Source organism: Delphinus delphis, chromosome 19, assembly GCF_949987515.2.
Source record: "Delphinus delphis chromosome 19, mDelDel1.2, whole genome shotgun sequence".
NCBI classification, from domain to species: Eukaryota; Metazoa; Chordata; class Mammalia; order Artiodactyla; family Delphinidae; genus Delphinus; species Delphinus delphis.
The window spans coordinates 13146670-13163466 of record NC_082701.1 but is presented as its reverse complement, the minus strand read 5'-3'; the positions used below and the strand labels follow the sequence as shown (position 1 = coordinate 13163466).

At 51.9% G+C, this 16797-nt stretch overlaps 1 protein-coding gene across 1 annotated transcript; it reads right to left on the bottom strand.

Annotated features, from left to right (window-relative positions):
- Positions 1-881: 881 nt before the first annotated feature.
- On the bottom strand, positions 882-12342 carry FN3K (fructosamine 3 kinase). Its single transcript, XM_059998153.1, has 6 exons — positions 11941-12342; positions 9137-9288; positions 8187-8278; positions 7743-7825; positions 2204-2326; positions 882-1320 (listed from the first exon to the last, which is right to left on the bottom strand). Exons 1-6 carry the CDS (start codon positions 12079-12081, stop codon positions 982-984), a joined length of 930 nt encoding a protein of 309 aa, XP_059854136.1. The 5' UTR covers positions 12082-12342; the 3' UTR covers positions 882-981.
- Between the last annotated feature and the right edge of the window lie 4455 nt (positions 12343-16797).

Below are 16797 nucleotides of genomic sequence, written 5' to 3'. Positions count from 1 at the left end.
GCGCGCGGAGGCGGTGCCGACCCCGAGTGAGGCGGGGCCAGAGGGCTGGGTGGGGTGACAAGATCCCACAAGCCAGCTGCGCAGCCTTCCCCGAGCACGCGCGCTGAGTTCAGGTCCCGGGGGTCTTTCTGCAAAGCCGTCTGCAGGCGCGCGGGGCTGCAGTGGGAGCGGCTCCAGCCCGCTAGACAGGCACTTTCCAGACAACGGATGAGTGGGCACTCGTAAAGCCCCGAAACAATTGGTGATTCGGGAGGAGTGATAACGGCGCGGCTCAGGTCTTCCGAGACGCACACACAGGTGGCCGAGGTGCCCGGCAGCCCCGCCCCTACACGGTGGCAGCCCGACACGCCGACCCCCTGGATACCCCGACACCCTGAGCACTCCAGGCACCCGCCAGGGCACACCCCCTACCCAAGGCTACCGCCCCCCTCCCCACACACACACACCCTTCTATTTGAGCAAAAAACACCAGCTGCAAAACGGAGCGCGGGAGAGAAGCTGGGCAGTGGCTAAAGCACATGGGGGGAGGGGGGTCTTTCTTCCACCTGTCCACCTCAGTAAGGTGGACTTGGAGCCCTGCTCAGCCCCAGAGATACTGCTCAAGAGGTGCACCCATCTCATGGTCCCCAACTCTGCCTAAGCCAGAAACAGGAGACCCGAATCCACAGGGGGACATGACACCAAATTCCACGTAAGCAAACCCCAGATCTGTGTGAATTTCTGTACAACTGTCATGAAAGTATCCAAACTCCAAGTTCCCCCCAGACTGGAATAGGTAATGAGCCTGTCGGAGACATTTCAGGTGGTCTGGGCCCCCATAAATTAACCCAGCTGCATGGAGGACGGAGACGCAGGTGAAACTAAGACACACACAGTTCCATCCCTGAAACCACCGTGGGCTTTATTCATCTCTGAAGCCGCCTCTGGTACTGCCGCCCTGGTCCTTTGGCAAGTGGCTGGGCAGGCGACACAGGCGGGCTGCTACTTGAGAAGCTTCCTCATGGTGCCCAGGGATGGGCTCCTGTACTGCTTCCCGAAGTGGTTCCAGTGGTTCAGGTAGTTAAAGAGCTGATAGAGCAGCAGCCGCCTGTCAAACCCTGGAGCCTTGGGGACCTTCCGGTGGTAGGCGGTGAAGAAGGGCCTGGGAAACCCCCCGAACATCAAGGCAATCGCCAGTTCAAACTCAGAATGACCGTAGAAGGAGGCCGGGTCGTAAATAATGGGGCCGGTGTCGTCCTCGGCCACATTTCCTGACCAGAGATCCCCATGAAGAAGGGCGGGGACAATCTCTAGGCCACAAAACAAATCTGGGATCTTCACCTAAGAAAATAATTATTGTACACAGAGTTATCACAGGCCTGGGAGCCACAGTCTCCTCATCCAGTACTTGGAAATAAGGCAAAGACGACCTTGTGTTTGCTCAGGGTCCAGCCACCACTTTGTACCAAGCCCAGGGATAAGGATCCTCTGACTCCAGGGAAATGTAATTTTGTCTTAGTATTTACTACTAATTTAGGTCTAGAAGCGCTACAATTTAATGATTTCCATACAGTAGAGAACCTCAGAGGTTATGATTTTATTGTCATGTAGAATATGAACTGTACAACCTGAGTGGAGTCTTTTTGTATGTAACTTAGCAAACTTTCTGCGCTATTCTTTTATTTCACAGCACATATATATCTGCACCTCTTTTGTAGCCTGATTACTTCAGCAATGAGTTAAATAAAATTTCTTTGATGCATGCTGATAGACTGATATGCGAGTTCTGTTTTTAACATTTTGAGAGTTACGTTTTAAAACCAATCACTCTGGTTTCAAAGTGCTACCCACACCTGCTCTAAGAGGTAAGACGTTGCCTTGGTGAAAAAAACAGCATAAGAATGGACAAGAAAGTAATAGTAAATGCCACCATTCACAAGCCAAACACCTACATTTCACATGAGCAAAGTTTGAGGTAAAGTACCTGGTGACCAAGCACACGGGAGAGGTGCACTCAGGGATCAAGTATGCCCTCAGGTCCCATCCCCTTCTCAGCTTCCCCATCAAGCCAATAGTCAGGACACTTCTGGGTCCACGACTTGACCAGCTCTGCTCCAGGCTCAGCAGTCCCCACTCTGGCTCTGTTCTAGCAGGGGGTCCCACACAAATGTGGTAGGCTCATAAGAGAACAGCCCCTCTCCCAGAGGATAACTGCTGTGCCCACCTGTAGCTGTGACCAGAGTTCTCGTGCCTCTCGGTCAGCATAGTCCTTCTCAATGAGGTCCAGCTGTGCTTGGAGCCGGTGCCGGGTGAAGAAGGTTGGCCAGTCATCCTGCCACTCGTTCACCTGAGCAACAAGGGAAAGGAGGGGCTGGTGCTGCAGCTGGTGGTCACAGGACAGAGGTATGCATGGCATCTGCCTAAACCCTAAAGCAACCACTAAAAGAGCACAGCAAATGTTATCGCTGTCCAACAAGGGAGATAAGATGGAATCATTAAAAATACTTACTTAGGGACTTCCCTGGTGACGCAGTAGTTAGGAATCTGCCTGCCGAATGTAGGGGACACGGGTTCGGGCCCTGGTCCGGGAGGATCCTGCGTGCCGCGGTGCAACTGGGCCCATGCGCCACAGCTGCTGAGCCTGCGCTCTAGAGCCCGCGAGTCACAACTACTGAAGCCCACACACCTGGAGCCCGTGCTTCCCAACAGGAGAAGCCGTCGCAGTGGGAGGCCTGTGCGCCGCAACGAAGAGAGGCCCTGCTCGCCACAGCTGGAGAAGGCCTGTGCGCACAGCAACGAGGACCCAATGCAGCCAAAAATAAATAAGTAAATTATTTAAAAATACTTAGTTAGGGCTTCCCTGGTGGCGCAGTGGTTGAGAGTCTGCCTGCCGATGCAGGGGGCACAGGTTCGTGCCCCGGTCCGGGAAGATCCCACACGCCGCGGAGCGGCTGGGCCCGTGAGCCATGGCCGCTGAGCCTGCGCGTCCAGAACCTGTGCTCCGCAATGGGAGAGGCCCGCATACCACAAAAATAATAATAATAATACTTAGTTAATTCGAAAGAGAGATAAAGAATAAAAGGGGAGCAAAGAACAGAGAAGACAAATAAAAAAGAAATGACAACAGTTCCAAATCTAACCATATCAATAAGTACATTAAAAGTTAATTCGAAAGAGAGCATAAAGAATAAAAGGTGGGGGCTTCCCTGGTGGCGCAGTGGTTGAGAGTCCGCCTGCCGATGCAGGGGACATGGGTTTGTGCCCCGGTCCGGGAAGATCCCACATGCCGCGGAGCAGCTAGGCCCGTGAGCCATGGCCGCTGAGCCTGCGCGTCTGGAGCCTGTGCTCCGCAACGGGAGAGTCCACAACAGTGAGAGGCCACGTACCGCAAAAAAAAAAAAAAAAAAAAAAAAGAATAAAAGGTGCGACTTCCCCGGTGGTGCAGTGGTTAAGAATCCGCCTGCCAATGCAGGGCACACGGGTTCGAGCCCTGGTCCAGGAAGATACCACATGCCGCGGAGCAACTAAGCCCATGCACCACAACTACTGAGTCTGCGCTCTAGAGCCTGCAAGCCACAACTACTGAGCCCACATGCCACAACTACTGAAGCCCATGGGCCTAGAGCCCAAGCTCTGCAAAAAGAGAAGCCACCGCAATGAGAAGCCCGCGCACCGTAACGAAGAGTAGCCCCCGCTCGCGACAACTAGAGAAAGCCCACGCGCAGCAATGAAGACCCAACAACGAAGACTCAATGCACCAAAAAATAAATAAATTTATAAAAACAACAACAATAAAGAAAAAAGAATAAAAGGGGAGCAGAGAACAGATAAGACAAATAAAAAAGAAATGACAACAGTTCCAAACCTAACCATATCAATAAGTACATTAAATGTGTCTAAACACCCCAGTTAAATGACAAGAGATCAACAGGTTAGAAAAATAAAGCAATTATTTTTAATCCAATTATATTTTTTAACCAAATTATAAGCTGTGTACAAGAAATGCACTTTATATATAAAAACAGAAACAGGTTAAGAGGATAGAAAAAATAAATCATGCTAACACTAGTCAAAAGAAAGCTGGAGGGCTTCCCTGGTGGCACAGTGGTTAAGAATCGCCTGCCAATGCAGGGGACACGGGTTCAAGCCGTGGTCCGGGAAGATCCCATATGCCATGGAGCAACTGGGCCTGCATGCCACAACTACTGAGCCTGTGCTCTAGAGCCCGTGAGCCACAACTACTTAAGGCCACGCGCCTAGAGCCCGTGCTCCGCAATAATAGAAGCCACCGCAATGAGAAGCCCGCGAACGGCAACAAAGAATAGCCCCCACCCACCGCAACTAGAGAAAGCCCGCACACAGCAATGAAGAGCCAACACAGCCAAAAATAAAAATTAATTAAATAAATAAAATTTAAAAAAAGAAAGCTGGAGTAGCTATATTAATACGGAAGTAAATTTCAGAGCAAAGAATATCACCAAGTATAAAGAAAGTCATCTCACTATGGAAAGGAAGTCAACTGATGAGGAAGATATAAATAATTATGTCCCTAATATATGGCAAACAAGCACATGAATAGATGCTCCACATCCTTAGTCATCAGGGAAAACAGAACCTCACTGAGATACCTCACAATCACTAGGATGGCTACAATTTTAGAAAAAGGAAAATACCAAGTATGTGAGGATGCCGAGGACCTGGCATGCTCCTACACTGATGGTGTGAATGTAAAATGGTATAACCACTTCGGAAAATATTTTGGTAGTTTCTTAAAAAGTTAAATATAAGCCTACATTTGACCTAGTCATTGGCTCCTAGGTATTTACCCAAAATAAATGGAAGCATTTGTCCACACAAACTCTTGCACATGAAGGTTCATAGCGGCTTTATTTGTGAAAGCAAAACCCGGAAACAACTCAGATGTCCATCAATGGATAAACACACTGTGGTTTATCATACCATGGAATGGACTTTTGACACAGGCAACAACAGGGATGAATATCAAAATGTTTGTGCTAAGTGAAAGAAGCCAGACAAAAAGGAGTACACACCATATGATTCCATTTATATTAAATTACACAAAATGCAAACCTATCTATGGTGATAGAAAACAGATCAGCAGTTGCCAGGGGCAGGGAAGGGCAGGAGGAAAACATTACAAAAGGGCAGGAGGACACTTTCTTGGTGATGGATATACTCATTGACCTGACTGCGGTTAGCGGTTCACAGGCACATACATATGTCAAAACTTACCAAACTGTACATTTTAAATAGGTGCAGTTTATTTTATGTCAGTTATACTTTAATAGAGTTGTTTAGAAAAACAGATGAAAAGCTTATTTTATACAAAGGGTTACTTTGTGAAATTCCTTAAGGGAGGAACGTTCCGGAGAGCATGCGTCCCTGGTCAGCATCCTCAGCATGGAGACTCCCTGTGCAGAGGGTTGTGGTGGCTGAGGCCCTGTGTTCACCCCCTTGGTGCTAGGTGCACCTCAAGAGAAGGCGGGAGACCCCCTCCCCAAACAGCCTGAGGCGTATGGGATGGCATGCCCTCGTGCTCCATCTGCCTGCCCAGGCCCCTAGTGTCCCAGCCTCGGTCTACCTCCTAGACGACCAGGTCATGAAGACACAGCTGGAGACCAGCACTGGCTAGCCCTCCACCTGAACCAATGGGCCATGATGCCCTCACCCACGAAAATATATGACCTTCCCCTGAGCTACCAAAGGCGGGGCCGCCTGGGTGCATAGCTGGTAGGAGGACCCAGCTTTCACCTGGACCAGGTGGGTCAGGATGTGTGGCGGTCAGGGCCTATGCTCTGAAGCCAGACAGGGCCAAACCCTGGCCCCTCCGCTTACCAGCTGCATGACTCAGGTACCACCTGGCTTCTCTGCACATCATTTTCCTCATCCATAAAACGGGTCAATGGCAACCCGCCTCCTGGTGTTGCGATGGCAACTGGGGAGTTGAGTCGGACACAGCAGCAAATAAACTGTGTCAGTCCTCCGACCGAGCCAATGGCCCCAACAGGGCTCAGCTCACTAGGTGCCACCATTCAGGGTTGCCCCATGAATGGCTGCAGTCCCTAAGGGCTCACTCAGTCCTCCCAAGGAGCAGGGAGCCTCTTGAAACTTCAGGCTGGTCCATCCATGCTATGTCCATCGGACACTCCATCCAGTACCATCTTGTCACAGCACAAGGAGGTGGACCAGGTGGCCTCCCAGGTTTCCTGCCCCTTCCTGGCTGGGCTGCAGCTAAACTAGGTTGGTTCACTGATCCTGGACTCTGAAGGGGCACTCGGGGGCTGCCTGTGTCCCTAACAGGCCAGCCCCATCCTCACCTGCTTCACACATCAGGGTTCTGTGTACAAGTTCATTCCTCAGTTCTTGAAAAGCCACTGTGTGAGGTCAACCAAATCTCTGTAGACTCATAGCTCTTCAACTCAACATCTGAAGCAGGACAACAAGCCATATTTGGCCATACTGGGCTGGGACCACACTATTGTGCTGGTCACTAGCTCCAGACAGGTGTGTAACCCCCAGGGGAGCTGGCTTCAGCAGAGATTCACAGGGTCTTAACAAGCCTGGTAAACCACCAGGTACAGTTCTAGGGACCCCAGATGTGAGGGCTACCCCTTGAATAAGATCCCTAAATCTGCCTCCAGCTTCATAAGGATCTTGCCTCTAGTGACCTCCACCTGGAAGAACAGCCCTCTGCCCACACCAGGCAGACATAAAAGTATATCTATTGTACAATATGATTCCATTTATATGAAATGTCCAGAATAGGCAAACCCTAAAGACAGAAAGAGATTCATGGTTGCCGGTGACTGAGGGCGGGGGAATGGGGAGTGGCTACTAATGGGTATGTGGTTTCTCTTTGGGGTGATGAAAATGTTTTGGAGTCAGATAGTGGTGGTGGCTGCATAACACTGTGAATATACTAAAAACCACTGAACTGTACACTTTAAAAGTGACATTTATGTCACTGAATTACCTCTCAATAGTACTAATAGTTTTTTTTTTCAATAGTACTAATAATTTTTAAAGGCCCCAGGAGACGGGCTGAGTGACCAGGACTTAGTCCCTGACCTCTAATGCTGCCTTACCCCCACCCACTTCCATCCTCCACACTTAGCACATGCCCTCCTGTCATACGGCCTTTACACCTGCTGTTTCCTCTGCTCAGAATGCTCTTCTACCTGCCCCACAGCTCCCCACCTCCTCTGAGCTCTGCTCAGTGAACCTCGACATCTACTCTCCCCAGCCCATTTATCACAACTCACACTCTGCTTTCAGAAATCAGGTAGTCAGGGGCTTCCCTGGTGGCACAGTGGTTAAGAATCCACCTGCCAATGCAGGGGACACGGGTTCGAGCTCTGGTCTGGGAAGATCCCACGTGCCGCGGAGCAACTAAGCCCATGCGCCACAGCTACTGAGCCTGCGCGTCTGGAGCCCGCGCCTCTGGAGCCTGTGCTCCGCAACAAGAGAGGTCGCGATAGTGAGGGGCCCACGCACCGCGATGAAGAGCGGCCCCCGCTCGCCGCAACTAGAGAAAGCCCTCGCACAGAAACGAAGACCCAACACAGCCAAAAATAAATAAATAAATAAATAAATAAATTTATAAAAATAAAGAAAAAAGAAGAAATCAGGTAGTCAGACTTGCTGGTGCCCAGTGGACTGGCACTCTGTCACACACAAGGGGTGGGGTGACCAGCATTGGGTCATCAGGAACTAGGCAGAAGCATCCTCGCCCAGGCACTCACCTGTGGGATGAAGCCGCAGCACGTCACCGTGTGGAAGCCGAACTTGCTCACATACTGGGGCCCGGCACCCTCAGCCCTCTGGCCTGTCAACAGAAAGTGCTGCTTGGCTTTCTCTTAAATGTCAGACCTCAGCAGAGCATCAGGATGGGCCTGGGCTGCACTGCTGGAACATGGGTGGCTGAGGTTATACTACACATGGTAGCAATTGGTCCACACATGGACCAGCAAGGACACGCCTATCTCAAGCACACTGGACAGCAGAGGGGTCATGAGCTGATTCTACCAGCTTATCATCAAAATTCTTATTTAACAATCTCTTTTTTCACACTGCGGTCTACAGGCAGGTGGTGTGCAACCCAACCCATTACTGAAATATCCCCCCTAAGCACCAACCCAGGGTAGATGCACCCAGGTCAAGGGTGCACAACAGCAGTCTGAACATACCCACTCTGTTCTCCTCCTCCCTCAACTTCTCCCTGAGCTTCTGGTTGTAAAGGTGCAAATCTGCCATCTGGTCTCCAAGTTTTGATGCCTGACTGAGGAAAGAAGAAATGCAGCCAATTAAAATAAGAAACAACAACCAGCTCGCATGTTCCATTTTGAGAAATGTTTTAAAAACTACTCTCTGTTCTTTAAAAACTGAAAAAAATGAACTGTAGGCAATGACCTCCAAAAAACAAAATAGTATAAAATCACCAAGAGGGGTAGGCTTCTGTTGAAGCTCACAGAGGTACTGGGAATTAAGGGACAAATCAAGGGAAAAGGTAATGTTAAGTAGAGTAAAAAAAAAAAAAAAAAAGGCTCCCAATTTTTGTAAAAACAAATGTAAATCACATATAAGAAAAAGACTGGGATGATAATCACACACCAAAATGTAGCAGTGACTGCTCCCTGCTTCTGGGATGACGGGCGCCTTTAGTTTTCTTTACATGAGTTTGCGTCTTCCACCATTTTTTAAACAATGAACATACATAACTTTAATAATTAGAAAAAAAAATTAAGGACTTCAGATAATTACTAGATCAGACCTCACTGCCCAAACTGAGCTGGCACGGGTGCCCTCTGAGCACAAAGCAATGGATGGTTCAAACACGCTTATTTGGCACAACTTTGTGGAGCCAAACTAACCTCGGACTCTGACCCTGCATGGAAAGCAAGAGCTCCTGCCTCCATCAGGGATGGCAGGTGTGGCTCTGGGCCCTGCCTCTGCTCCCTGCATGGAGTTGTATGGGCAGCTCAGCAAGAGGCTGCTCCCCCTCTCTCTCATCTTCCTCTCTCTGTCTCTCTGTCTCCCTCTCTCTCTCTCTCTCTCTCTCTCTCTCTCTCACACACACACACACACACACACTCTCTCTCTCTCTCTCTCTCTCTCTCTCTCTCTCTCTCTCTCTCACCTGCTCAGGCCCCTCATCTTCAGATGCTCCATCACAAAGGCAGCCCCACCTCCAGGCAGGTCAATCACCTTGATAGGCTGAGGCGCCCGCACCAGGCCAGTGCTCCGAAGAGCCTCCAGGCTCGCCATCTCCCCCTCAAACATCTGCCGGGCCTGCGTCCAGAACATGGCCGTGAACTCCGATGCCAGCAAGGGCTATGCAGCCAGGCTGAGGCTCACAGCCCTGCACAGAAGCCACCATGTGGGATTGCAAGCACCCAGGACCTCCAGTTGCTGAAAACTGGCTGGGGAGCAAGGCATCAGCCCCCAGAGGGTGGGACGCAATGTGGCCCCCTTTGGATAGGAAGGGGCTGCGCTGAGAGCTTAGGGTGGACAGGATGCTGAGGCCTGCACCAAGTGCTTGCTCTGAGAGGTAAGAAAGCACAGGCCATGGGGGGGTGGGGTGCTGGGGGTGCTGGGAGGTGCTGGGAGTGCCATGAAGGTACTGTGGGGTGGCGGGAGTGCTATGAGGTGTTGTAGTAGACCATGAGGGTGCTGGGGGTATAGTGGGGTGCTGTGGGGTGCCACAGGGTGCCATGGGGGTGCTGGTGGGGTGCCTTGAAGTACAGGTTAGTGGAGGGTATGCAGCTGGGCCTGGGTCCCCTTCCAGGTTACCTGCCCCCACGATGCCTTGAGCACTTACAGCAAATGAGAGGCAGCACAGGGCAGCATGGGGGGGCATGCCAAAGTGACTGGGGCACACACTTGGGGTGGGGGAAGGCAGGGGCTGGGGGGTCCAGGGCCAGTCCCCAGAGGCAAGCACCCACCAGGGCCTGGAGGCTGGGAAGGAGCCATGCACCCCACCCAAGAAGAAGACAGCCACTCCCCAGGGCAGCGGAACAGCCTCCACTGGGACCCAGGGGTCTTCCTACTTCTAAAACATTTTGTACAAATATCCCATTTTTAAATTAGGTGAACTCTCACCTTAGGTACACTACATCTGGGTTAAAAATGTGTTTGTTGGGCTTTCCTGGTGGCGCAGTGGTTGAGAGTCCACCTGCCAATGCAGGGGACACGGGTTTGTGCCCCAGTCCGGGAAGATCCCACATGCCGTGGAGCGGCTGGGCCCGTGAGCCATGGCCGCTGAACCTGCGCATCCGGAGCCTGTGCTCCGCAACGGGAGAGGCCACAACAGTGAGAGGCCCGCATACCGCAAAAAAAAAAAAAAAAAAAAAAAAAAAGTGTTTGTTAACATGGTTTGTGAATACCTCTGGCTTATAGAATTAACCTTCATGAACAAGATCAAAGCATCTATTTCCACACAGGAAAAGAATTCCATCCTTTAATTCAAGAACCTGAGGGGAGAATGTGCAAGGTGTCCTCCTAACTGCCAATCCACACCTAGAATCATGGAGTGGGCTGTCCAGTGACCCCCAGCCATGCTCCCAGGGTGAGACCCCAAACGTACAGGGGATGAGGACACTTGGGCTCCAGATTGCTTACATCCTGAGGGCCTCACCTATCACCTGTTCTCGTGTATTGATTGATCACCTCCTGTGTGCCAGCACTGAAGGTTTCAAGGGTGAAAAATGGGATCCCAGGGCTTCCCTGGTGGCGCAGTGGTTGAGAGTCCGCCTGCCGATGCAGGGGGCACGGGTTCGTGCCCCGGTCTGGGAGGATCCCACATGCCGTGGAGCGGCTGGGCCCGTGAGCCATGGCCGCTGGGCCTGCGCGTCCGGAGCCTGTGCTCCGCGGCGGGAGAGGCCGCAGCGGTGGGGGGCCCGCGTACCGCAAAAAAAAAAAAAAAAAAAAAAAGGGATCCCAGCCTGGAAGAGCTTTCAGGAACCAGCTGCGAAGTTTCCAGGGCCAGCGTGAACCCTGAACCCAATACAGCTTCCCAGTGGGTGGGCCTTATCGTTTTGAGGGATTTGGGTACTGAAACCAGATTCTTTAACAGTTCCTGGTGCCAACAGAGCAGGGATGCCGGACCAATGCCGACCCACTGCCCATCCTAAACGTTGGCAGTTCCACAGGGGGACTGGAGGGGTCACTCTGGGATTTCCTCCAGCCCACAGCCAACACCCCCTCCCCACTGCCGCATCTCAAAGGGGCCTGGCCCACAGAGCACCAGGGGCCTCCTTGGAGCTGCCCACCAGGGCCAAGGGAGCGCCATCCTCAGCACCTGCGGTGCACACACTATGGTCAGTTTCTCCATCTGTAAAGTGTTACTACTTTCCATGTACATTTAACAGCAATATTTTAAGCGGGCAATGGAAACCAGGTCCAACACAAGCATGGCCTGTGAGTAGAAGGAACAGAAGAAGCCCGGCTCTCTGTGTCGCGCAAGGGTTCTTCCTGCCTCTTTCCATCTGCCGGGGAGGACCCAGGGGCTGTGGGGAACGGAGTCCAGAGCTGAGCCCCTGGGGAGTGGCAGAAGCAGCCCAGGACCCCAAGCTTCACCGCCCCCCGTGCTTGAATGGTTGAGAAATTAAAACGGACACCAAAAACTCCTGTGCATCCAGGCAAAAGGAAGTAAATTAATCCCAGAGCAGACAAAACCTCGGAATCCCACAGAAAACGCTTGAGCCTCTGCAAGGCCGCAAGCTGACCCCAGGGCTGTGACTGCCAGGCCTGGCCCAGGACCAGACCGCGGCGCTCCCTCTCCCTGAGCCCCTGAGCGCCTGAGCCCCCTCACCACCTTCCTCTCCTCCCCCCCTTCCTTCCAGCCCTCCCCCACCCTCAACCCCTTCTCCCCTCCAGCTCCAGGTGCAGGCTCAGGCCGCAGGGAAGGGTGGGGTGGGACGGGATGGGGTGGGGGGCACGCACCAGCGTCCTGCGGTTGACCTTGATGAACACGGGACCGGCATCCGTGTCGTAGGCGCGTCCCTCGCTGATGCAGCCGGCCCCGGGGCTCCCGAAGGCGCGCAGGGTCGTGGTGCGCAACTCCGCGCGCAGCAGCTGCTCCATGGGGCCGGCGGCGGGATGGGGGACGGGAGACACGGGGACACGGGGGACCTGGGACCGCGCAGACAGCGGGGCCAGACGCGAGCTCGCCGCTGCCGAGGCAGCTGTCCGCGGGGGAGGCGTCTGTTTGGCCTAAGGGCTCCCAGCGCCCGGGTGTCCGGCCTCCCGGTCTCCCGGTCTTCCTCCCGCAGGAGAATGAGAGCGGGAGTTCAGTTAGGCCGGGCAAGCGCTCGCCGCCCCCATCCCATAGGCCAAGCCGGTCGGACCCAGCGCTATGGGAGGAGGGCGGAGCTCTCTGATAGGGGGACAGACGTGGGGGCGGTGCCCTCCCGTGTATCCACAGTCAGTGAGCCTGGACCCGGCTGGGACTTGCCCAGAGGCCCTGTAGGGCCTGACCTCCCTGCACAGAGGCTTCCTGAACCCTCTCTGAGCCTCGGCCCAGAGCCCTCCCACCAAGCAATACCCAGGACAGTCCAGGGGAGATTGCCGTCCCTGGGATGCAGGTCACAGGCCTTGCTAGGTCTCACACTGTCCACAGAAGGCTGACAGTCTTGACCACGTCCTGCCGGGCCCCAGGCACTGCCTGATGACACCGGTTGCTGGCACTGGGCTTGCTCATCAGGGCACCTGGTGCCCATCAGAGATAGAGTCTGCTCTTGGGCTTCTGATACCAGGCAGCTGACCACACCCGGAGTGGGACTTCTGATTACAGAGGCTGGCTGTCCCAGGAAGGGAGCTTCCTGGCACAGATGTGCCAGGACTTCCCTGGTGGTCCAGTGGTTAAGACTCTGCTCTCCCAATGCAGGGGGCCCAGGTTCCATACCTGGTCAGGGAACTAGATCCCACATGCCACAACTAAAGATCCCACATGCCGTAATGAAGATCCTGCATGCTGCAGCTAAGACCCGGTGCAGCCAAATAAATAATATTAAGAAAAAACACACACATGTATGTGTTTGTACACACACATGTGTTCAAAGGCATGTACACATGCATGGCCGAGAGCAGGTGGGCAGGAGACTGCTTGGCATCTGTAAGAAGGGTCTGACCCCCGCAAGTCTCCCTCCTCCCAGCTCTCCCTCTCAGTCTGGCGAAGCCCAAGCTCCTATTGCATCCCCAAAAGGGATCCGTGACGGCAAAGACAAGCTCTCGCACTTCTGCAGACATCTTTATTCTCGATGGGCAGTCCTGCTGGATATGGAATTCCAGGCTGTTCTTGAATCACTGAGATGGCTCTGTGGCCTCACCTTCCAGCTCCCGTGCTGTTGAGAAGCTGGAAACCAGTTGGATTCTTATTCTCTGCGTGGAAACTATTCTCTCTCTGGAGGCTTTTGGATCCTCTCTTTGTGGCCGGTATGTGACAATTCCCCAGGGAAGTGCCCAAGATGAGTCTCCTCTGGGCAGGACAGGTGGGCCATTTCAGGATGGAAACTTGGGTCCTCCAACCCCGGGAAGTTGCCTTCAGCTTCTTCAGCTTTTTCCTTATGATTTCCATCCTGTTTTCTCTGTTTTCTCGGAATTCCAAATCTTTGGTCTAAACCCAGTCCCAAAGCTGCCAGGGAGGGTCAGGTGCCCGTGAGCTCCACCCTTCTGCCCCTTCCTGCCCTTTCTTGCAGGAGACGCTGGTCTTGACTGAGCCCCATTCTGGGCTGTGGCCACGGTTTGCCCAAGCAGGGTCTGAACATGCTGGGTGGCAGCCCGGCAGGGGCACACCATCTTACTGGTCCCGAACCCAGGCACTTGGGGCTGCTCCCCAGGCCTCCCAGCTCCCATCTGGGCAGCCCTGGGTCCAAGGGCAGAATCCTCAGCATGAAGACACATGCCTAGGAGAGAACTCTGACTTCGCAAACCAGCCCACCCTCCTCCCAAGCCTGCATTTGAATTTTGGTTTGTGGTAGGAGGCTTAACTGGGAGATGTGACTCAGACACATCCAAGCAGCCCCTTCCCCACTACGGCCAGTCTCCTGGTTCCCCAAGAACCAGAATGATGGCTGCAAAGGTGCAGACGGCACCTCTCAGCCCCAACTGTAGCTAAAACTCAGGTAGCTATTGCAGGAGTTCTCAGGAAATGTATCTGGGGGTGTGAATTGGGGTGGTAGAACCAGCCAAGGTACTGGGGTCACTGTGCAGAGGAGCGACTCTCCTGCTCACTCAGACCCTTATGGTGAATACCAAGTCCAGTGGCACCGAGAAGGGAAATACAGCCCATGGCCAAATGTGTCCCATTGCTCCGTGTGGGGGGAGTCTCAGGAGGGTGGGGAGGGTGTAATGCTGCTCAGAAAAGGGGCACCAGGAAGGCAGCTGTGGGCACAGCCCCAGGGCCATCACAACAGCTCGTTCTGAAATCAGGCAGCTGGGGCAGGGGTTGGGATCCTAAGGCCTGGCTGCCAGCAGGGCCGGTGGTCGTGGTCCAGGTGTCAAGGCTAGCCCACCATCCTGGCCTTCACCATCTGTCCCACACAGACTCTGGGAAAGGGAAGGGTATTCTTCCACCTCTTAGGAATTCAGAGTCAGCTGTGATGGGGTGGCTGTTCCATGCCCACCACAGTCCCCCACCACCCTGATCTCTGATCGCTGTTTCTGAACAATTTCCAGGATATCCGCACACTTCTGCCCAAGAGGAAACCCCAGCCGGGAGGCAAGTTCTCACACAAGGAGCTTTTGGAAGCAATTTCACTGGGAGAAGATGAGGAGGACAGAGGAAGCTGCCCCCCACCCCTCACCCTGGGAGACAGGCTCTAGACATGCTGAGCAGTGTTTACTGGCAGGGCTCTCGCCAGGGAGCTAGTTCATCTCCAACAAGCCCATGGGTGTTGTTACCTGGGCCCACTTTATTTTTTATTTTTTTTAATTTATTTTATTGAAGTATAGTTGATTTACAATGTTGTGTTAATTTCTGTATAGCAAGGTGATTCAGTTATACATTTATATATTTTTTTCATATTCTTTTCCATTATGGTTTATTACAAGATATTGAATATAGTTCCCTGTGCTATACAGTAGGTTCTTGTTTATCTGTTTTATATATAGTTGTTTGTATCTGTAATCCCAAATTTCTAATTTATACTTCCCCTACCCGCTTTCCCCTGTGGTAACCATAAGTTTGTTTTTTGTGTCTGTTTCTGTTTCATAAATAAGTTCATTTATGTCATATTTTAGATTCCACATGTAAGTGATATCATATGGTATTTGTCTTTCTCTGTCTGATTTACTTAAGTATGATAATCTCTAGGTCCATCCACGTTGCTGCAAAGGGCATTATTTCATTATTTTTTATGGCAGAGTAGTATTTCATTGTATATATATACCACATCTTCTTTATCCATTCATCTGTCGATGGACGTTTAGGTTGCTTCCATGTCTCGGCTATTGTAAATAGTGCTGCTATGAACACTGGGGTGCATGTATCTTCTTTTTTTATATGTAAATTTATTTTATTTTTGGCTGTGTTGTGTCTTCGTTGCTGTGCATAGGCTTTCTCTAGTTGCATCGAGCTGGGGCTACTCTCAATTGCGGTGTGTGGGCTTCTCATTGCAGTGGCTTCTCTTGTGGCGGAGCACAGGCTCTAGGCATGCAGGCTTCAGTAGTTGTAGCACGTGGGCTCAGTAGTTGTGGCTCACGGGCTCCAGAGTGCAGGCTCAGTAGTTGTGACTCACGGGCTTAGTTGCTCTGTGGCATGTGGGATCTTCCCGGACCAGGGCACAAACCTATGTCCCCTGACTTGGCAGGCGGATTCTTAACCACTGCACCATCAGGGAAGCCCCACATGTATCTTTTTGAATTAGAGTTTTCACCTTTTCCAGATATATGATAGGAATGGGGTTGCTAGATCATATGGTAACTCTATTTTTAGTTTTTTTGTTTGTTTTTAAATTGCTCCTGGTTGAAAATCATGGGTTTTTTCCTTTTTTTTTTTATTTTGACTGTGCTGGGTCTTCGTTGCGGCACGCAGGCTCTTCGTTGTGGGCTTCTCTCTAGCTACGGTGCGCAGGTTTAGTTGCTCCTTGGCATGTGGGATCTTAGTTCCCCAACCAGGGATTGAACCCGTGTCCCCTGCATTGGAAGGTGGATTCTTAACCACTGGACCACCAGGGAAGTGCTATTTTTAGTTTTTTTAGGGAAACTCCATACTGTTCTCCATAGTGGCTGCACCAATTTGCATTCCCACCAATGGTGTAGGAGGGTTCCTTTTTCTCCACACCCTCTCCAGAATTTATTTATAGACTTTTAATGATGGCCATTCTGACTGGCGTGAGGTCGTACTTCACTGTAGTTTTGATTGGCATTTCTCTAATAATTAGCCATGGTGAGCATCTTTTCATGTTGTCCATCTGTGTGTCTTCTTTGGAAAAATGTCTATTTAGGTCTTCTGCTGGGCCCACTTTAGGAATGGATTCAAAACTCACATAACTCACTTAAGACTCGCCTCTTGTACTGGTCCCACAGCCCCTAGTACAGCATGGTTTCCATGATACCTGAGGTGGAAGGTCTCCAGGCTTCTAAGACCATTCACTAGGATGGGTTCCTGACCCCTCAACTAGGATGCCATAGACACATAGTCCTGTGTGATGCAGGGCAAAGGTTTGCTAGATTCATGTCTGTTTGGAGCAAACTGGCACCTTCTTCCAGGGGTTGGGTGCACTGCTCTCTGAAGCAAACTGAACTTTCCAAAATGTGCATTTTCCTCCCTGATTTTGGCTATAATTTCCCAGATTCCCT

Excerpts from the sequence above, each read along its gene's own strand:
- FN3K (XM_059998153.1), bottom strand. The coding sequence starts at position 12,081 with ATGGAGCAGCTGCTGCGCGCGGAGTTGCGCACCACGACCCTGCGCGCC. Across the intron at positions 7,826-8,186 it reads GGAGGAGGAGAACAGAGTGG|GCCAGAGGGCTGAGGGTGCC; the intron begins GTATGTTCAGAC and ends TTCTGTTGACAG. Across the intron at positions 2,327-7,742 it reads GCTGCGGCTTCATCCCACAG|GTGAACGAGTGGCAGGATGA; the intron begins GTGAGTGCCTGG and ends CTTGTTGCTCAG.